At 40.2% G+C, this 20343-nt stretch overlaps 1 protein-coding gene across 1 annotated transcript in view; it reads left to right on the forward strand.

Annotated features, from left to right (window-relative positions):
• The window catches only part of ASCC3 (activating signal cointegrator 1 complex subunit 3), a gene marked incomplete at its 5' end in the record, with an annotated part of 249988 nt that extends 231942 nt beyond the window's left edge, over positions 1-18046 (forward strand). The window contains 5 exons of the mRNA XM_084261793.1: positions 8801-8952; positions 9464-9614; positions 15274-15480; positions 17151-17326; positions 17425-18046. Of these exons, the coding sequence (XP_084117919.1) occupies positions 8801-8952; positions 9464-9614; positions 15274-15480; positions 17151-17326; positions 17425-17572 (834 nt within the window). The 3' untranslated portion in view covers positions 17573-18046. The remainder of the gene's footprint in view (positions 1-8800; positions 8953-9463; positions 9615-15273; positions 15481-17150; positions 17327-17424) is intronic.
• Positions 18047-20343: the final 2297 nt, after the last annotated feature.

The following is a 20343-nucleotide window of genomic DNA, read 5'->3' on the forward strand; positions in this document are numbered from 1 at the left end:
GTCAGTAAGATGGTGCTGAGCGCTCCAGTAGCGGCTCAAAATCAAACACTTCTCCACTTCTTGCAGAAGAACATCAAAAGAATAACAATTCTAATGAAATTATTTGCCTGATATTTTTATAGAGTATAATTATTATTGTAAAGACAGTACCCCACCTTTTTTCCTATCTCTGATTTAAGGATGTGTGAAACAGACTAAATCTAATCTCTTTTTTACTTCTTTTGTCAAGCCTTATATTCTGTGACTGTGTATTCAGCGATCAGTTCTTACTCCACTGTTCTAAGACTATCGCCTATATTTGCATTAATTGAAATGGATAATTGAGGCAGTAATACCGTCAGTCTCAGATTCAGCAGGGCAGTCTGTTCTGGGAAAGAGACTGCTGGCTTTGCATTGGGATTGGCCACATGCCTCCACTTGTAGCATAATCGTTGATAAAATATTTTAATATTGCCAGGAGTAGAACTGCCATGGAGCTCAGCCTTAACCTTGGAGAAGTGTTTACCTTTGGATGTGTTAAACACATCTCAGTAGGGTACCTGTGCACTGAGAGAAGGCGGACACGGAGGCAGATTCCAAAGTGGGGAATAAAGACCAGTTCACACAGGAAACATGCTCATCCCTGAAACGAGGACCTTGTAACGCGATGGCTGATGGCCTGCCTTTCCCAGCACGTTACTCCTCCAGAGAATCTCATGCTGACAGGCAATAAAAACCTCTTTGGGTTAAGCTCTGCATCTGCTCAGCTGAATGATGATGTCCGTAAGACTGCTTTACCATTCTAAAACAGTTAAAAGTAAATGAGTGGTTTCTGGTCATTTGACCTGCAGCTTTCACTACAGTTCTGCTTTATGAGAATCATCATTGTGGTACATGTACGAGAACATCCCTCAGCTCTGGGCTCCCCATTCTCCGCAAACTTCTTCAGTGCATCACAGCCGCTAAACTTACTGACTTGGGGAGCCATGTGTACCTTGGATCCTTTTTCCTGCCTATGAGAAGTATTTTAAGATCCTAAGTGTGTTTTGAGCTCATTGTAGCAAGGTAAAATTTAGTATCTGTTAACTCAGGATGAACTGGTCTGTTGCTAGTGCAGGTGTGCTGATCGCTTGCTGCAAGGTGGCGGCTATTGCAGGAATGGCCTGTTTTACAGTTGTGTGGACAAGAGTTTGCCCAGAGGTGCCAAGGGAAAGAGATAACTGCTTTGTTGAATGGGTGAGTTGGCAGCTATAAATAAATGGGCAGATTTACTGAAGGAAGGGAAGAGAATCAAATTAATTTGAGAAGGCAGAGGATTATTCCGAAGCAGCTGAAGAGCGAAGCCCCTATCTCTTAAGCTTCTACACCTATTCTTTGCATACGGTCTTTCAGTGACAGCACCGTGCTTGCCATTTTTACTTAAACACTGTTTGTTTTCATGGTTGGATAGCTACCATTCCACCTTAGGAGGGTGGAAAAATGGAGGGGGGAGGGAGAAATCAAAAGACTGGACAGCAATGCTGCTTTACAGATACTAAGCAGCGGTGGATGGCTTTGTTGTGAAAGTACCTGGGCATGCTGAGGTGGAACTACTTGCTGCCTGCTTGTGTTTTGCAGGTTTGTATGGGGGAGAAGGGAGGGTTACCTTTGTGGCAGCGGTGCTGGGGTTTTTACATGCTATGGATAATTGGTGAAATGGTGTAAGGAAGAATCTTGGTGACAGTTTAACGATGATTTGGTGCTGTTTGTATGTAATCCCTCCCCCACCCAGGACAAACCTTTTCCCAGTTGGGGCTGGAGGAAATGAGTAATGCTTAACCCATTTGTGTGATCAATTCACTTAAGCAGCTACTGTGAAATGTTAATCACAACTTTAATTTGTACTGCATTAGCATTTTGATTAACTTGTAGGCTTGCTAGCACACTTGAAGCACTTTTACTCATAGTTACAGCTCGGAAATGACTTTTTGATTAATTAAGTTTGTTAGACAGCAGCTGAGCTTCCTGAATGCTAACCTTATGGGGCTAAAAGTTCAGGATAAAGTTGCTGGGAATAACTGTTGCTGTTAAAAAGGATTCTTGTGAATGCACTCAAAAATTTTAATTATTGACAAAATATTATGTTACTGTTTTGAAACTGACTTTAAAGAGGGCAGATTTATTATGTGGAAGATGCTGTATATTTTTCATGATTTCAGTAGATTTGTGTAAGATTGGGAACAAATGCATCAATAAGACATTGTTTATGTTAGGAACCCGGGATTTCTTACCAAGTGAGTTTTATCAAAAGTATTTTGTTGTATTTATAAGTCAGTAGCATAGTAGAGAATATCAATCTAGTAATTAAGAATTTGAAAATAAACTGCATATTGAGATTCAATGAGTCCTGAACATGTTGGGTTATGCTCTACAAAGTTTATAGTGCTGATATCACATTCTATAACTGCTTTTATCTCTGTAATACTACCCAAAAAAAAAAATCAGTAATAACCCAAGGGTTGCACTCCAGTAAATGTAGACAGTAAGTGATTTGTCCTTTCCCTGGTTCTGATCATACTAATAATGTTACTATGGAAGCTAAAGGATGAATACAGGGACGGGAATCTTACAAAGCAGCTAGGAAGGTCGTAATTAGCATATGTCAGTGAGACCTTTATGATGATGGGAGAATGAAGAATTAGCCTCTCGTAGGGGGTGGCAGAGCATATGGAAGAGGGAGCTGAAAATGCCTGTAAAAAAAAAGAAGGGAAGGAAAGGGGGGATGCAGAGGGCAGTATAAAAGGAGTGTCTCCTCAATAGGATTAATTACATCTTATTCACGATATCTCTGATAAAGTACGGCAGGGCGGGGGGCTGTAGGCTGAAGCTGTACAGCTGTGTAAGTCTGCTTTCCTTGACCAGAAAGAACTCTTTTCCCTCCCCAAATTAAAACATTTCTAAAATGTAATCTTGGACCAGATGTCTGAGTGCAAAGATGCTGTAGATACCTGTTTTACCACTATGCTGCATACAAAAGGTAGTGACCCTAAAATGAAACCCTCTGAAAGCCTTCATCAAATAAATTCCAACTTCTCAGGTCAGTTGTTTCGGGGATATTTAATTGAAGCATCGTAATCATGATTTATATAAAAACATGAAACTTATAGTACGTGGCATGCTTTAACATCTGGAAAAATATTTTAGTTGTGTTAGTATGGTCTCAAGTCACATGTGGATCATAATATAATATTACATATTGGAAGGCTTCCTACACTTGCAGCATGTGCAAAAAAGATTTATTATTATTATTCTGAATCCATAGTTTTCAGGAAAAGCAGTAAAATGCATACACTTTTGCATATTATTGTCTGTAAACGTTTGTCACATAAGCTCTGTGGTCTTAAACAGCTCTCATTAGGCACCAATCAAATTATTTTAATAGATCTGTGGATTTAAACTTGCATTTCTAACTGAAGTCTAGCCCTAGGCAACAGAACTTACATTAGCATGCAGCAAAGACAAGAGTGGGCACATTCTGATTATCTTATATTGGAATCCTATAAACAATAAATTCAGGTACTAAAATAGGTAGAAAACCCAACCAGCCTTAACTCTGCTTTTTGATGTAACTGCGCAATAACAGTTTAAGTTATTTTAGCCCTACACAGTTTATTTCTTCTAAATTATTGTTTCCTTCCTAAAAGCATCACTGCAGAGCAAGACTTGTATTTGTTTTGCTGAGACTGCCTTGGATTTGCTTTGCATAAACTTTCAGGTCTAAGATGGATGCTGTTGTGCATAGGGGGCTGTAACAACCTTCTATGATCCCAAATGAAGGGGATCAAGAAAGTGCCATAATCTCTGAAACACTGATACAAAAAAAACAAAGTTTGTATTTTAAGAGTGGAGAACTTTGAGTCCTGAGTACTCCTGAAGTTTCAGGCCCCATCCACTGAGTCATTGCCACCAATGGCATCACTGTATATTCAGAGTCATATGCCAGGTGACTTGAAACAGAAGAAGAAATTATTCCAAGCAGCACGCAGTCTCTGTTAATAAGATGCAAGCTAATTCATTTTAACACTTCAATAACTTATCTTAAAGGAAAAAGCTGTTTAAGTCATTTGAGCAGATCGGAAATTCTGCTGGTTGTACAGTCCCCGTTCCCCTGCCACCTACCCAGTTGTACAAGAGTGATCCAGACTATCTGGCTTTCAAATGAGGGATGTGAAAGTAATACCAACAGCAGTGTTAAAGCTTAGCAAAAAGTTTCTGAAATAAAGGATTTTACAATCAAGATATTTCTGTTGCTAGAAAAATCTCCCAAACAGATGAGGAGTGAGTGGGGTGGGTATGTTCATTTTGGAACAATTTAGTATCCAGGGTTTTGAGCATTTGAGTGCTTAAAACTCCAGAGAAAAGCAATTTTTTGCTATCACTTATGTGCCATTCACCTCTCCCACATCCTGCCTCCATCTTTGCCTTCCCCTCAAGACAGGGAACGATATGCCATAACTTAAAATCCAAGCATCAGTAGTCACTTTGTCTAAAAGAGACACAATCTGTAAAATCTCGGCTTCATGTTAGGCCAGAAAGGTGCGGTTCGATCGCTTTAAGTAGTTCAGCCCTTAAGGATAACCAACACATGCTCCTGAAAATAAGATGATGGGAACCTTTTAATAATGCTGAGGGTTTTGTGTTAATGTGCTTCTGGAATAAAGACAGAAATAGCAAAATTTTGCCATACCTACATCAGTTTATTGAGCATCAGGATTTTCATTCTGCCCCTGCAATGGCTTATAGCTTCCTGTTCCCGTACTGGCACAAGCCAAGCTGGTTTTGCTAATGACATACAGAATCTTAAAGGATGTAGTTACTAATTGTTTTTATTACTTTGTGATTGTCCAGGTATGACAATTGAAAGGCTGAAAAGCTAACGTGTGATTCCTTCATTAAAACCCATCTCAGTATAGGCCTCTGCTCTCATTCTCCTAAGTGCCAGAAAAGGCCCAAATATGATGATGGTAAACACATTTTTCATTACAAGAAGTGATACTTCCCTTGACTCCATCTTTATCCCATCTTTTCTACTTTAGGTTAAAAACAGTGAGCTTAGGGCTTCCTTTTTTTTTTTTTTTTAAACTTGTTTTACTAAAATGTACTTGTGCTTTTTCTGTAAGTCAAAGCATCTTTATAGTTTTGCTGTTTCACCTCTGGTACATACTGTCCTCTGAATTTCTTCTGTATAAGGAAATTATCCTGTGTTGGAATTAAATCTGAGACTGGAAAGGCAGGTGACCAGCTTGTACCATTTCTCAGTTTTGAAGAATACTCTTAAGCTGTTCCAGTTTTATCAGCTATACAAATTACTTACTCTGTTGCCAAATAAGAGTTAAAGAAGCTGCACAGTTCTAGAAAATAAGGCTGGTTTGTAGATAAAAATTACAACCACAAACCAAACAAGTGGCAACTGGAGAAACTAGAGAGGATAAAAGTTATCAGTAACACAAATATTATATACATACTGGCTTTTTCTTTTACCTTTGCTAGTCTTTATTTAGTTGATACGTTTTATATGGCTAATTTGGAGATGAGGAATGGAATTTGGAATGACTCAGTGTGTTACCTTGAGTATTTATAGGAATTTCAATAACCATTTAAGTATCAAGCATCTGTGTGTTTTACACTTAGGGGAAAGGGAAACGTGCGCGGGTTTCCAAGGCAGCAGATGAAACAAGCCAACTTTACCATTGTTCTGACTTTTTCCACAATGCCACTGTCTTGGATTTCACATCCAGATAGAGATGCTGTGAATAAATTCTATGGGTGAAGAAGCAGAAAATAAGGAGGAAAAGAGGATTTGCCATGTGGATTCATTATAACAATGTGGAACACAGAGTCTCACACACACAGGCTTTCCTGACTCCCTACGGGATGTCTATCTGTAGGCCTCTATCAATTTCTAGGAGATTTTCTATGTGAAAGGATCCTCCAGTTAATTTCAGTGTATAGCTTGTTTCAGATTTATCTTTCTCTTGCATCTTCTCTTCTTCCTTTCCCCTTTTCAAACCCCTGTTAAAAAGGGGGGGGGGGGGGGGTAGGGGACTAGGTTTTTAAAAAAGAAAACAATGACTGCACTGTTAACACGTGTATCCTCAGAAGCATTTTGGGAAAATACCACCACCGCTTCACACTGATTAAAAGTACAATTTACTGTATTCTTCTTGCTGCTCATGAAAAAGACAGGGTATCTACGCACCCTGTTATTCTTCACATGTACACAGCAGCCTCGTCGAGGAGCACGATGTTTCAGGCTAGGTCAGAGTAGCAGAAAGGAAGGGACAAGAATCCAGTAGTGGAGAATAGGAGAGATGCTGTCTGAGCAACATGCTCGGAGACACAGACTATACCATAGGTATGGGCTTCAGTAAGTTTTAAAACACAGAAAGAGATAAACCATATAAGCAACTCGCCTTGCAAGTTTAAAAGACAGGCTTCGCTCTGACACATGCTGAGAACAATTCCCTCTCTATCTGACTAAGAATCACAGGAACCAGCACATAAATCTACAGGCTGTGTAGCTGCTCCTTTCAAATGCGATTTCTGACATGGTTTTATTTTCTCTTGGGTAAAAATGCCTGGAAATCACCTTGGCAAGCCAAGGGAAAAGAGAGAAGCAAGTGGTTAACATTGTGCTGTGAGGTGCTGTTTCTAGAGTCACCAGGGATATTATTGGGGTGTTTCAAGGTGCTGTGGCTCTGCCTCCAAAAGAGACAAGTTAAACGTTAAATCTAGATCTTTATTAGCTGAAAGGCACTTTATCCACAGTTCATGAGAGACGAATGAGGTGACGTTTGTGTAATAATACAGGGTGACACTTTAAATATTTTTCTAAGTGTCACTGATCTCGTCACCCCGATCTGGAATAAAACCTGTTGAAATTGCATTGTAAACTGCTAAAATAAACTGTGTGACTGGCCAGGACTGAAAATAACTTGTGTCTTTAAAGTCAGTATTTCTCCAGAATCACTGTAATTTAATTGAAATAGCCCTGCGTGTGTAAACAACTCCTTTGTTTAAAGAAGATTTCACTGTTTAGTTTGCCTTAAGTAAATGCTGCCTTTTGTTTGTCTGTAAAACATTTGATTAAACGTAAAGACTTACATAGACAGCTTCTCCTCATTCCACTAGTGAGGGGGAAATAAGTGAAAATGATGCAGGTATCTGCTGTTTAAAGAAATGTTGAACAATATGATTCTCTGGTTCTGTGAACATCATTTGTCTTTAAAAGAAAAACCCATGGAAATATCTTAAGCCTAGACCTGAAATCAAACTGCAGCTCTTCTCATACCAAGAAGATGATATTCAAAGACATTTTGGAACTATTCAATATGCCAGAGTCTTTACTTGCTTTCTTAAAAAAAAATTTCAAGTATTTTAATCAAACTCCAAATTTCCCACGTGCCAAACTACTTTTAATTACATGATTTTTCTGCTGAATTACTGTGTTGTAATATGAGGACCCCCACTTAACTGTGATCAGAATGGTATTAAACAAGAAAACAAGCACGACAACTAACAGATTAGAGCATAACTTTCTTCACCAGCTGAAATGCTTGCAGAAACCATAGTAATTGTTTTAATGTACTCTGGACAGGGTGAAAAAAGTATACTATATATTCAAATAACTGCATTCTCCATTAAAAAGAACCCCCAAAATGCTAAAACCAAAAGCTCAGGTTCGGTCCTTTCTCTTTTCAGACTAACCAAACGGAATTTAAGTCCAGTTGGGAAAAAAAGGCAAGCATAAAAAATCTTTCATGGTGATAGGGCCACTCGTGATGCACAATCCACCGTGAATTTTGCAGATTTAGACCTTTCTGCTAGTGACCCTTAGAGCTGTACCTTTTACTCGTGTTGCCGAAAGCCAAGTAGAAACAGAGCAGAAACGCAGGAGACATGGAAGGCAGGATGATCATCAACACTTCAAAGTGTGATGTGTGGCTGTTTATGTGTTTTTTTGTGTTTGCATGGGAGTTTTATGTACTTTGGGAAAGTCTTTCAGATTCAGGATAGAGATGCCAAAGGAGAGACAGCCAAGCATCCTTCACTCCAAGACAGTCAGCCGTTTACAATGCAAAGGGTGAAATCCATGTTACTTCTGACTGCTCTTGCTCACCCTGGGTAAACTATTAGCTATTTTGCAATCTTTCTTCAAGATTTCAAGTTAGGTGTCAGTGTTGAATAAAACCTCAAAAACACTCATTAAGCTAAACTTTAGCATTTTTACCTAGTCCATTTCAAGGGATCTTTTAAGTCCTTAGGTTAAGATCATAATAATGACTCCTACTGGTGAGTGACAATAGTATCGATTTTTGAACAGGAAGATACTATTGTTTTTCTTAAATATTTCAAGGATTTTTTAATAATTATGCAGTTCTGGCAAAGCTGTTGTGTCAAAATATAAATCGGTACTTTGGTTAATTATAAATTCTTCCTTTACAGTAATGTCTGATATTTATTCCTTTTGTTCTGAGTTGGATTACACAGAAGAGAGGTTATTTGATAGGAAGAGGTTCCCACTTTCTGCACTCACCCCTAAAAACATGGTGCAAATTACCTTTTCAGGGGTAAGAGATGATGATGATGATGCAGGATTTAATCCATTTTTTTCAAGTTTAATTCAAAAGATGCCTACTACCATCAGTAGAGGTTGAAGTAAATGTTAAAGGCCTAGAAATTCCGGTACCTTAAACATTAAATAAATGTTCTTACTTGTATGAACAAAGTACCTAATTCTATTTCTGTTCTCTGTTTTCTCATATATGTCTCCTTTGATTAGGCAATGCTGGATGTTGCAGCACATCACGGTTGGCTGGTGACTGCTCTGAATATAACCAGTCTGGTGCAGATGGTGGTTCAAGGTAGATGGATACACGACTCTTCCCTGCTTACTTTGCCCAATATAGAGCTACAGCACCTTTACCTTTTCAGGTACGTAATTCTTCTGTACGTTTGCAGCTCTGTTATTTTGTTCCACCTTTGATCGCTGATTGTGTTTGAATGTCATTGTTGTGCCCAAGGATGTTCATTAATGCGCCAGAAGAAGAGCTCATTCTTTCACAGTGATGCTTTCCCAAATGGAGTTTCTGTTTCTGTTTTCAATATTCATTGATTAATTAACCCCCGCAGATTATTCTGAGAACCATGATTCCAGACAAATTAACAAGATATCGCTGGAACAGTTCCAAGTCCTAACAAATCTAACTCTGTATATTAATTATCTCTTTATTTTAATCCATTATAAAAATACATTAGTATCCATCTTAATATCATAGATAATGCTAAGCTCTACAGATGCCTAGATGGTGCAGTAATTAATGCTACCCAAAAAGAAATTAGTAGCATTTAATAACAGAAATTGGCATCAAGTTTTACTGCCAAAACAACTGAAAGTAAATGTTTCCTCTCCTTCCCGGGGCGTATGTTTCCCTATCTGTAACAGGAAGTGGAGCCAAGGCAAAAGGAAGAGCGTGCACAGAGGTTACCAAGGACCAATCGAGTGTCTTCCCGAACTCATGGCTGCCTGCGAAGGAAAAGAAAATGTTTTTGCTTCCATTCTGGATGGTGAATTGCAGGCAGCACACATCTCACAGGTAACACGCTCAACCCGCGGTCAGTGTCAGCGTGACTGGAAAGGAAGAGTAGTTGGGAAAAGAAAATCTCTCTTCACTTCCCTTCAGCATACAGGTGTCTGTATGAACATTCATCGCTCTAATTTTAGGGTTCTGCTAGCTGCCATTTACAGAGGTGGTTCTCTGACAGTTTTCTTAGTACTATTTCCACTCATTCCCTGCTAACCAGTAACAGAGTCTGGTTTATGGCTGATGTTACCGCATCTCTGCTCTAAAGATGCTTCTTTAGGTCATTCAATCTACTGAGTGTTATCCACCTATTCCTAGCCAGCTCTGCACTAGGAATACATGCATTGTGAATGCCACCATAGCTGGTTTCTGCAGTGCTCTGTCAAACACCTTTTTCTTTTTTTTCCTCTTTTTTTCCTGACAACACCATTTGCAAAAGATCCAGCATTCGTTTTCTATTTGAAACAGAAAGAGCAGGTGAAATTTTCACACTTCACCTGTACTGTCTCAAAACCTTGAGGCCACTGGAGTCTTGCTTTCAGTGTGGTTTCCAAGCCATTTCCAGCATTGGCTGCTAAGCCTATCGATTTCAAATAAATGTATGAACAGACAAAAACTTCCAAAGCTATGCTTGAAATGGGTTTTTATTTGAATATTTAAAAGGACAGCAATATGTCCTGCGTTTGACTGTTCAGCTTCAGTTAAACCTTTTACTGGTATGCAAACAAGAAGAAAAGTACTTAAATGTCTATGACAGACATCTGCATTTGTAACTAAATTAACATCAAAATTTTGAATTAAGAAAATGTGTTGACATCAAAACAAGGCTTCCTTTAACAACAGATTTCTAACGTAAGACACATTGATTTCAGTCCAACTTTTAGATGCGATAAAAAATTAGAACATTGTTATAATTAGTTCAGGGAGAACTCAGAAGTAAACTTACTTAATTTATTTGCATAAATTGCCATTCTGTTATCTTTAAAAGCAAATGCAAATTGGCTCTGTCTGATATGATGATGGTTATTTGGCTCAAAAGTGCTTCAATTTGCGTAGCAATCTGGTGTCGTCTCTGCAGTGAGGCGATCCCAGGTAACATACAAATCCTGAATTATTCCAGAAATTAGTATGTTTAAAGCATCAATTTAAGTGCTAATTGCAGTAGTAATGAGAAAAAGCAGTACTACTGTGAGATTTGCATCTACTGCCCCATCAGTATGCCTGGAACGGCTGCTGACTGGCAGAGGATTTGGCTGCTAATTAAATAATTGTATGCATGGCAGTGTTCTCGTCTGATTCAATAGATGAAGATTAATCCTCAGATAAATATGTTTGGCTGGTATTGAAATGTCTTAGCAGTTTCTTCAAAAATGGCTTGTGTGTATGTGGTGTGTACCTTCACACTGTGAATGACTCTGTGCCTCTATATGTGTGTGTTTGTAAATATAGATGCATATGAGAGGGAAAAACATAATGCCTCAGCATCAGGCACAGAGAAAGTTTCATTTCCATGAGTTGGGAATGGCCATATTGGGTACGGCAAAGCCATGACTGGGTTATGCTGGTTGTTGCAAATGTGATACATTTATACCAACATTTCATATTTTTATGGCATTTTTTCAGAAAAAAAAAAAGGAAAAAATATTGTAATACCTTGTAGAGAATTAGAATTCCTTTTGAGACTGCCTGTTGCGTGCCTTCATACATAAAGGCCTTCAGTGCACACTTAGACTGAGTCTCTATGATATGTTTTCTGTAAAGAAAGGATATAAGGTTAGGGGGGTTTAAGCCTGGCATTCTGGCACCAGACCTGAGCAGAATCAAACTCCATGGTAAGCACACTGCTCAGTTGCCAAACACACGCTTTTCCTAACAAACCTTTTACTTCTCACTCAGAATGTGTTGAGCCTGGATCTTGAGCCTGGATCTTAAACCTGTTACTAGCACAAAACTGGTGAAACAGTCTGAGCTTTACATAAATCTGAGGCAGGCAGGAAAAGGAAGAAATTTCACATTTGGAAAGAGGAACGAAAATGTCTTTTAAGCAGCTTGGTAATTAATTTTTAAATAGCAGCTCTTGAAGCTGCTCATGGATTTGGAATATTAGGCTAAGTCCTGGGGAGACAGATTATTGGCAAAAATGCTAATGATGTTATCAAAGGTTCATGAAGAATTTCTCATGTGCTTATGATTTGGATCCATGTGTTTAGTAGGTAAATATATATATATATAGTGTATACATATATATAATATCTGTGTAGGTGCACACATTGGGCATATTGATATATTTAAAAGGAGATAATATGTGTCATCCCATGCAGCAGAATTACAGTAAAATTGTCAAGAGATACCTAAGTGACGTGGGAGCCTGAGTTTAATTTCCCAAAAGTTAGTAAGAATAATAAACCCCACAGAATGACAGTCAGCAGGGCTTTAAAAGCTGACAGCCTAAATTCAAAACTATTTAGACCATAACTCTGATCTTTAGCCTAAGCCCTATGTTTGTTTCAGTGATTCATCCCGAACCATAGCTCTTTAACAAATCTTTTTCAATTGCAAAATCACTTGGGCATTAGGCACCTTTTAAAATTCTGAGCTGATATTTATATTATGGAAGGAGAAAAAAGAAACCTCAAGATTGAAAAAAAATATATATATATACTCCTGCTGTAGTATTGGCTGCTTTTACTCTGGAAGCACCTGTGTTACTATAACCTTCTTTTACATTTTCAGCTGCCACTACTTGACTTTTTTTCCTCAGCAAGAAAAGCGTTTGTTCATTTTTCCCACGCTGCATGGATGATAAAGGGCAGCCCACTGCCTGTGCTGCATCAGTGCTCAGGCAGTGCTTGCTTTGCCTTTCATTTTCATGTACACAAGGCCTAGAGAATGACATATTACAACTACATTCTTTATCTAAGTTACTCAGAGTTACTTTGGTTGGTTTGCACTGTAAAAGCCACACGGGGACGTGACGGCCTCTGACAAATGGGGTGTGTTGGGGTTGTACAGTATGAACCAACCCGAATCATAGGCTTGGAGTTAACGCCTTGTGATCTCTGCTGAAATTAAACTTTGTTCTAGCACAGCTGTGACAGGCCTAGTCTAACAGGTTCCCAAGTAAGTGACATCTAAAGTATAAGCAAAGGGCTGATCGCGAGGTTGGCATCGGTTCATGTGCCTGTGCCGACCACAGCAGATGCCCACTGATGTGGCGCACAGGGAGCCTTGTGCAGTAGGTCTGTGTGGGTCCCATGGGAAGCTTCATCTTAAAAAACTTTACATTAAACATAAAATCAATTGCCAGTCAAGGTGTTACTACTCAAGTTGCCTCATCCCGTGTGGTCTGCTGAAGATAATGCTAAATATAGTAAAATCCTGGAGACAAGTAATTAATTAAGAAGGTCTGTGGTGGTTTTTCTCTTTCTTCTAGGCGCTGCCTTATTTTCCCCCTGTTCCCTGTCGGAGTTGGGACAAAGAGGGATATCTTTCCTTAACATTCTAGGTGTTTATTTCCCATTACCGTGTGGCTGTCCTTCCTTGCTAAGGCACTGTTAAGGACATCAGTGCAATTCATTGTTGTGCCCTGCTTCTGTACCACTGTTCCTGAGCTCTCACAGCTGGCCCTCCCCACGTTCCCCATCGAACAGGCACAGCTGTTCATGCAGCGCACACAAGAGGGAAGAGAGAGAGATTAGTTCTTAGTCTGCATCAGTCCTCTGATCTCATTTAGCTCAGCCAGGCTCTGGTAACGCAGTCATTTTAATCCAACCTATGTCAGCACTGCAGCCTAAGTGGGCAGCCCTGCCCTCCCTGTGCCATTTTCACCTCTCCTGACCCAGCTCACTGCACAGCTGCACAGACGCCGTGGCTGGTTCCATGAGGAGGTGGGAACGAGCATCTGAGGACGAGGGGAGGAGGCATCACATCAGCCCTCTCGCTGACAGTCAGAATGGCCCATAGCCAAGTGGCTACATGAATGCTTGTGTCAGCAGGGAGGAGGCTGGACCACTTCTTTCAGTGGCCCTGAAGGTTCATGCTTATTCAGAGTACTCACGGGATTAGAGAGTGTGCTTCCACAGCCAGCTTTAAGCTGATCTAAGTTCATGCTGTCACCAAAATGATGAGCGGGCTGATCATCTAGCTGTGTAATCACAGCCACCGTAGTGCCAACGTAGGGGGGATGTAGAGAGGGACTGCTAGCTGCAGGGAAGGATGTCACTGCCTCTTCCTATGGCAGTGCTATCGTCAGCCTGCTTACCCTGGCTGCTGTATCCCCAGTTACATGTTAACATACACCATTACTGTCGGCATCAGTCATGGCAGTAATGTCTCCAAAAAGCAAACTGAGCTTTTCTTAGGGCTCTAGATCTTCTAGCACAGAAAAAGCAATCAGAGGCACATCAAGCACAGTCTAAGTGAAAGTAGATTTTGTTGAAACACGAGATGGTCAAACCAATGCATGAAAAACAAAATAAATGTCAGTCATTTTCCAGATGAAACATTTCTGCTCCATGCCAGTAGTGCCCACACAACTATGTCTGCACTCTTCATTCCCGCAAGTTCCCATTTTGACAGCTGCTGGCTCTTTACCAAGAGGAATATTCTTTCCCTTTTCTCCTTCCCACCCTCTAGCTTTTCATAGGGCTCCTTTGAAAACATGGGTGAAGTGCTGATTCCTATTTTGTTTTGGGGGTGGAGGGGAAGGAGGGCAGGACAGAGGGTGGGTCTTGGTTTTTCTGTTTGGTTTTCTTCCTGTGCCAGCCTCATCTATCTTTCCCAGCCATAGCGCGGCCACAAATCACTGCCTCCATTCCTCAGCCCATTTTTCCATTTCTTCTTCATAACAAACTGTATTGAGTGAACACACTTATTTTGTTTTTACTAAGTGAAAGACTAGTGTTACACCCCTCTGTGTTTGTCGCAACTTCTCAGAGCTGCTTTTCCTTGTCTGATGGGGACCAAAACTCATGGGGCTGCGTTTTCAGGGTGCCTCTTTAAGAGGGTCATGTTCAGCTGCACAAGTTGTACACCTCTAACAACAATTCTCTGTACTGAAAGAAAGGTGAGGGCCTGTTGCAGTTCATGAGAAACCACAGAGACTTCAGATTCCTCAGGAGGCCAGTAAGAAGAAGGGTTCATGAAGATTGATGCAAGAAAACCTAAAAAAAAAAAAATAGGGATAACTTTAGATATGCAGTTGAACTTTTGGTTAATTATCTGAACTGATCCTCTGAACTCTCTGAGGTTTGCCCATTGCTAATTAGCACTGCAGTGACTTGTTCTTTACGGATTATGCTAAGGAAGTTTAATTTAAAACTTAATTATACTAGTTTTTAAGTGGCTTATAGAGAAAAAATACTTTAATCGGGAGTGGTGAGGAATTTTTCCTGTGTTCAGACATCAGTAATCTTAGTGAGGCATGTGTAACGTGCTTGAGGAGTTTCAGGTTTGTTTTATTTGCTTAGAAGAAAGTAGAGTAAGAGGTTAATGAAAAATATTTTATGCTTATGATTGAGAGTCGTGCGATTATGTATGATATTCTAATACATAATAGTCTTATTCGTATAGAAATGTGGACTGCACATTGAATCGTTACTGTCACCGTGACAATGACTGTATAGATTGTCTTGTAATCCACAGGGATCTGGGTTTGGTTTTTTTTATACAGGCTTGGAATTTCTTGTGCCGTTTGCCAGTTCTGAACGTCACCCTGAGCATTAAGGGCTGTTGGGATGACCCAGTTCAGCCAGAGAACGAAGTGCCTGTTCCTACTTTGACAACAGACTCGCGAGACGACAGAAGATGGATCAAACTACATGCTGATCGAGAGTATGTGCTCCAGATAAAACTGCAGAGAACCCAGATGGGGTACCAGGTAGATGAGTTTATCGTTTCCTTTCCAAGCACACAAGTTTCCAATAATCCATTTATGTTATCAATAATGCTTTAGGCAGCGTAACAGGTTATGGCATAATGTAAGGGTTATGTATGGTATTATATTATGTAAATTATAAACACTTTCGAAGCCTCTTCTGTGTTAACAATGAAACAAATAGCTTTTCAGGTTAGAATGCTAGAACACTTTGGGTTAGAAGGGACGTTAAAAATGTAGTTCCAACCCCTTTGGTGGCAATAGGATAATAAATAGATTCTTAAGGTAAAATCCTAGAGCAACTCAAGTCCATGAAAAAAGTTCACTCATTTTTTACAAACCAGAAACTCTTAAATTTCCTTTGTTTGGGTACTCTAGCAGTAACAGTAGTGATAAAAACTTTGCAGGCAGTATTTACATTCTGGACACGGAACTCCTCCATCTCATACTCTTGGATATCCTGCTTCCCCAAAGCAGTTTGTAAGCTTCCCTGTTATATTCCCCTCTACCTCCAAGTTCCATACCAGACCCATACCTACAAATATGTTTCTACTCATATACACTCTTAATGATAGATGCATTTTTTGTCATCTGCGTGCCATGAGTGGCATATGGATCACCATGATTATAGTTTTGCTAATGATTTTTTCAAACTTATCAAACAACTAAGAATAACTACCAGCATCATTGTCAAGATACAAAGAAGAGTTCAAGATACAAGCAGAGAATAATTTTAGCTGACTCTTAAGACAACTTCATTTTGATAAAAGTAACAGGGGCCAAACATACATGCAGTTGTAAGTCCTGAAGTTAACTCATGTGAGTTAAAGAATTATATTTGGAAAGTATTTTTTCCCAAAAGACTTCCTGCCCTGGCTGCAGCAGGCTTGGGTTCACTGTAGCGTCAAGGGGAGACTGTCTCATTTGTAGGAAGGAAAAAGGGTCACAGTTCCTCCAGAAGTCATTCCATTTGCCCGGCCAGCTGCCAAGAGAGACCTTTCCTAACCAGAAGCCACTGAAAAGAAGGGAGCAGGAGCATTTCATGCAGTGATCCCTGTTTTTACAAACCTCTCCCAGAATTTGATCCCTCTTTTGTAAGAAGCAGCTGGATCAAACTGAAGCTGTGTTGCTCTGGTAGTGCTTTTTCTTATGTACAAATCTTCGGTAAAACCTTTCCATCTGCGGAACATGAAACAAATTCCAATTGAGTGCACACCATTGCATCTTCAGCTTTCAGCAGCAAAGTCACTGTCTTAAAGAACCGCTGAAACAGTCTTTCAACCTCAAGTAAAGGCTTCAGGCACTGGTTTTGTCTTTACAGTAAGCTAGAACAATATTGTTTAGCTTTATTTGAAGACACAAAGTTTACAATTAGCCCATTGGGAACACATTAAATTACAAGTAGGGAACAGTGTTTCCATTGAAGTTTTAATAGCTTACACAGGAAGTGAGTGGGATAGTATCTTGTATTTGGGGGGGTCCTCTGCGGGCTGAGATTTTATTATTTCTTAAAATCCTTTATCTGGAAAAAAATTAAAATATTTTAGTCTAAATTGCAGTCTTACCTAAAAATTCACGACACTGTGTTTTTGAGATGTCTTTCATTGTGAGGAAAAAGGCATTTTGGAAAGGTGATTTCTGGTTTCACTGGACTGTTTCTTTTTCCTTAACAGGGAAAGCAAGACAGTAAAGCCATGGCTCCTCGGTTCCCCAAAGTTAAAGATGAAGGATGGTTTTTGATACTGGGAGAAGTTGATAAAAAAGAACTCATCGCCCTGAAGAGAACTGGATATGTCAGAAATCGAAATACTGTTTCCGTTGCTTTTTTTACTCCAGAAACTCCTGGAAAGTATGTAAAATTTTAAAAATAAGGTCTCTTAGAGATTATCTTTTTCAAATAGTGAAGACCTAATTTCCAAACTAATGATTCTTCTTTTTACTTGTTAGGTGTATCTACACCTTGTATCTCATGAGTGACAGTTACCTTGGCATGGACCAACAGTACGATATTTACCTGAACATTATCCCTGCCAGTCCTTCAGCGCAAGTCACAACAGAGGTGTCTGATGCTATGAGTCACCTGGCTCTGAAGTAAGGTGATCTGAGCAGTCCATTCAAAAGAACTGGCCTTGCAGTGGAGACATTGGGTCATTCTGGACATCCAAAAACATCCGAAAATGTGTTTGCCTTAGTGGAACCAACTTCAAACCTCAAGACAACTAGGAAATTGCAAGTGACTACTGTATTGGCTCTGGTACCACAGAGTTACCCACAGTGGCCTTACTCCTTTATAAAAGATTTGTCTTTTCTTGTTTCATCTCTCTTCTTTCAGAAGTTCTATTGTTAAGTGAATTTTGACACATCAAAATAAAAGACTAAAAGATACTGTAATTTGCGCAAACTTAGGGCTATAGTCTTCATTTTGAAAAGTGTTCTGTAGCCTATACATCAATGTAGTTTAAATAGCCAACTTTTTTAATTTATAGGGAAAAAAACGGAATTCGATCCAAGAGCTGCTGAAAAATATCAATGGATGTGTTATATTTCATGTTTAATAAAAATATGCCCAGAAGAATGTTTTGCGTGAGGTTTTTCAGTGTAGAATATGAGATCACAGAATCACAAGGTTGGAAAAGACCTTTGAAGATCATCAAATCCAACCATTCCCATCCTAAGCTAAACCATATCCCTAAGTACCTCATCTACCCTTTTTTTGAACACATCCAGGGAAGGTGACTCAACCACATCCCAGGGCAGCCTGTTCCAGGCCTTGACAACTCTTTCAGTAAAAAACTTTTTTTTTTAATGTCCAATCTAAACCTGCCCTGGCACAGCTTCATGCCATTTCCCCTTGTCCTATCTCCTGTCACCTGGCTGAAGAGACCATCACCCACCTCTATACATCCTCCCTTCAGGTAGTTGTAGGTGGTGATAAGGTCTCCCCTCAGCCTCCTCTTCTCCAGGCTAAACAGCCTCAGCTCCCTCAGCCACTCCTAACAGGCTTTGCCCTCCAGCCCCTTCCCCAGCCTGGTTGCCCTTCTCTGCACTCGCTCGAGGACCTTGATTTCCTTCTTATGTTGAGGAGCCCAGAACTGCACACAGTACTCAAGGTGTGGCCTCACCAATGCCGAGTACAGGGGCACAATTACTTCCCTAGACCTACTGGCCACACCGTTTTTGACACAAGCCAAGCTGCCATTGGCCTTCTTGGCCACCTGGGCACACTGCTGGCTCATATTCACCCTGCAGTCAACCAACACCCCCAGGTCAAAACCCTCCTCTTACACATACTACATTTTGAAAGCGATAACATAAAGGAAAAAAATTCACAAATTTATATTAATTACATATGCAGTAAATCTGGTCATAAGGACATGCTAAATTATATAAAATACTGCAGTTTATATTGATCATCATTCAAGTTTGCTCTTTACATGGACATACATACATATATACACACCATACACATCTATGATATATTTACAGTTTCTTTAGTGTTTGTTCCTGAATTCTGAAGGCAGATGAAATCAGGTGTCCTGTCCTAGGGTCTGGTGTTAAAGTGAATTACATTCTGTAAATAAGGGAGGGCGAGGCTCCAAAAATATGGTTTACAACAGCCACCTTGGTGAGCAAGGAGTTCTGCCAGACAATAGGTAGCATCCAAAAGATGCCCAGCTTGGTGACAGTACCACAGAGGCACTTCCACCTGCGAGACATAAATGCAAAGGGAGAAGGTCGCAGCACCTGTCTCCTGCACAGTACAGACTGCAGAGCAACATGTCCTGAGGTCAGTCCTCTTCTCACCCTTAAGGGGTTTCAAGATGCTGGGCGAGAGCTCTGAGGCAACATACTGCAGAAACACCTTGCATCTTCACTCAGGTCGATAGAGCTTAAACTGAACGTTAACATTTGAACTTGTTCAGCTCTGCATTTAGCTGCTAAGTGTTGCCTCTCTGAGGGATCGTTTTGCTAGCACTTCCATTGTGTTTCACCACATACAGCAGAGCTGTTGCCTGAAAGCTTCCCTGAAAAACAAAAAAAACCCAGACACTGGTGGTGCTGTAGCCGCATCGAATCACAGAATGGCCGAGGCTTGAAGGGAGCTCTGGAGATCATCTGGTCTAACCCTCCTCCTCAAGGAGGGCCATCTAGAGCTGGTTGCCCAGGACTGTCTCTCCAGAGGGCTTTTTAATATCTCCAAGGATGGAGACTCTCTCTGCAACCTCCAACATCACAGTAAATATGTCTCCTAATGTTCAGACATGACCTCCTGTGTTTCAGTTTGGACCCACCATATCCAGTCCTGTCACTGGACACTGCTGAAAAAATCCAAAAAGCCCAGCTCTGCCCTCTTGACACCCTCCCTTCAGGTATTTCTATACATCAACAAGATCCCCCTGAGCCTTCTCTGCTCCAGGCTGAACAGCCCCAGCTCTCTCAGCCTTTCCTCCAAGGAGAGAAGCTCCAGACCCATCATCATCTTTGTGGCCCTTTGCTGGACTCTCTCCAGTGTGTCCATGTCTCTCTTGAACTGGGGAGCCCCAAATAGGACAAGTGTGACCTCACCAGTGCTAATCGCCTCCCTAGACCTCCTGGCAGCACTACATTGTGCTGATTTCAGAGGGTCAATAGTTGAACATTAATTTATTTCATAAATAGCTGGCACTTCTAAATTATGATAAAGGTTTTTAAAGTAACCATTTCTGTTTTCCAGTGTTTGCAGACACCTTCACATCACCAGATGACTTTAATTGCCCAAGAAAACAGGACAATAAAACAAAAAGTAGTTACTGTATTTGCACCTTCTAGATGAACCAGCTGCCACCTTTGCCCTGTAGACCCGTATCAGTATCATACGGCGTTGCA

The sequence above is a fragment of the Gallinula chloropus genome (assembly GCF_964237585.1).
Source record: "Gallinula chloropus genome assembly, chromosome: 3".
NCBI classification, from domain to species: domain Eukaryota; kingdom Metazoa; phylum Chordata; class Aves; order Gruiformes; family Rallidae; genus Gallinula; species Gallinula chloropus.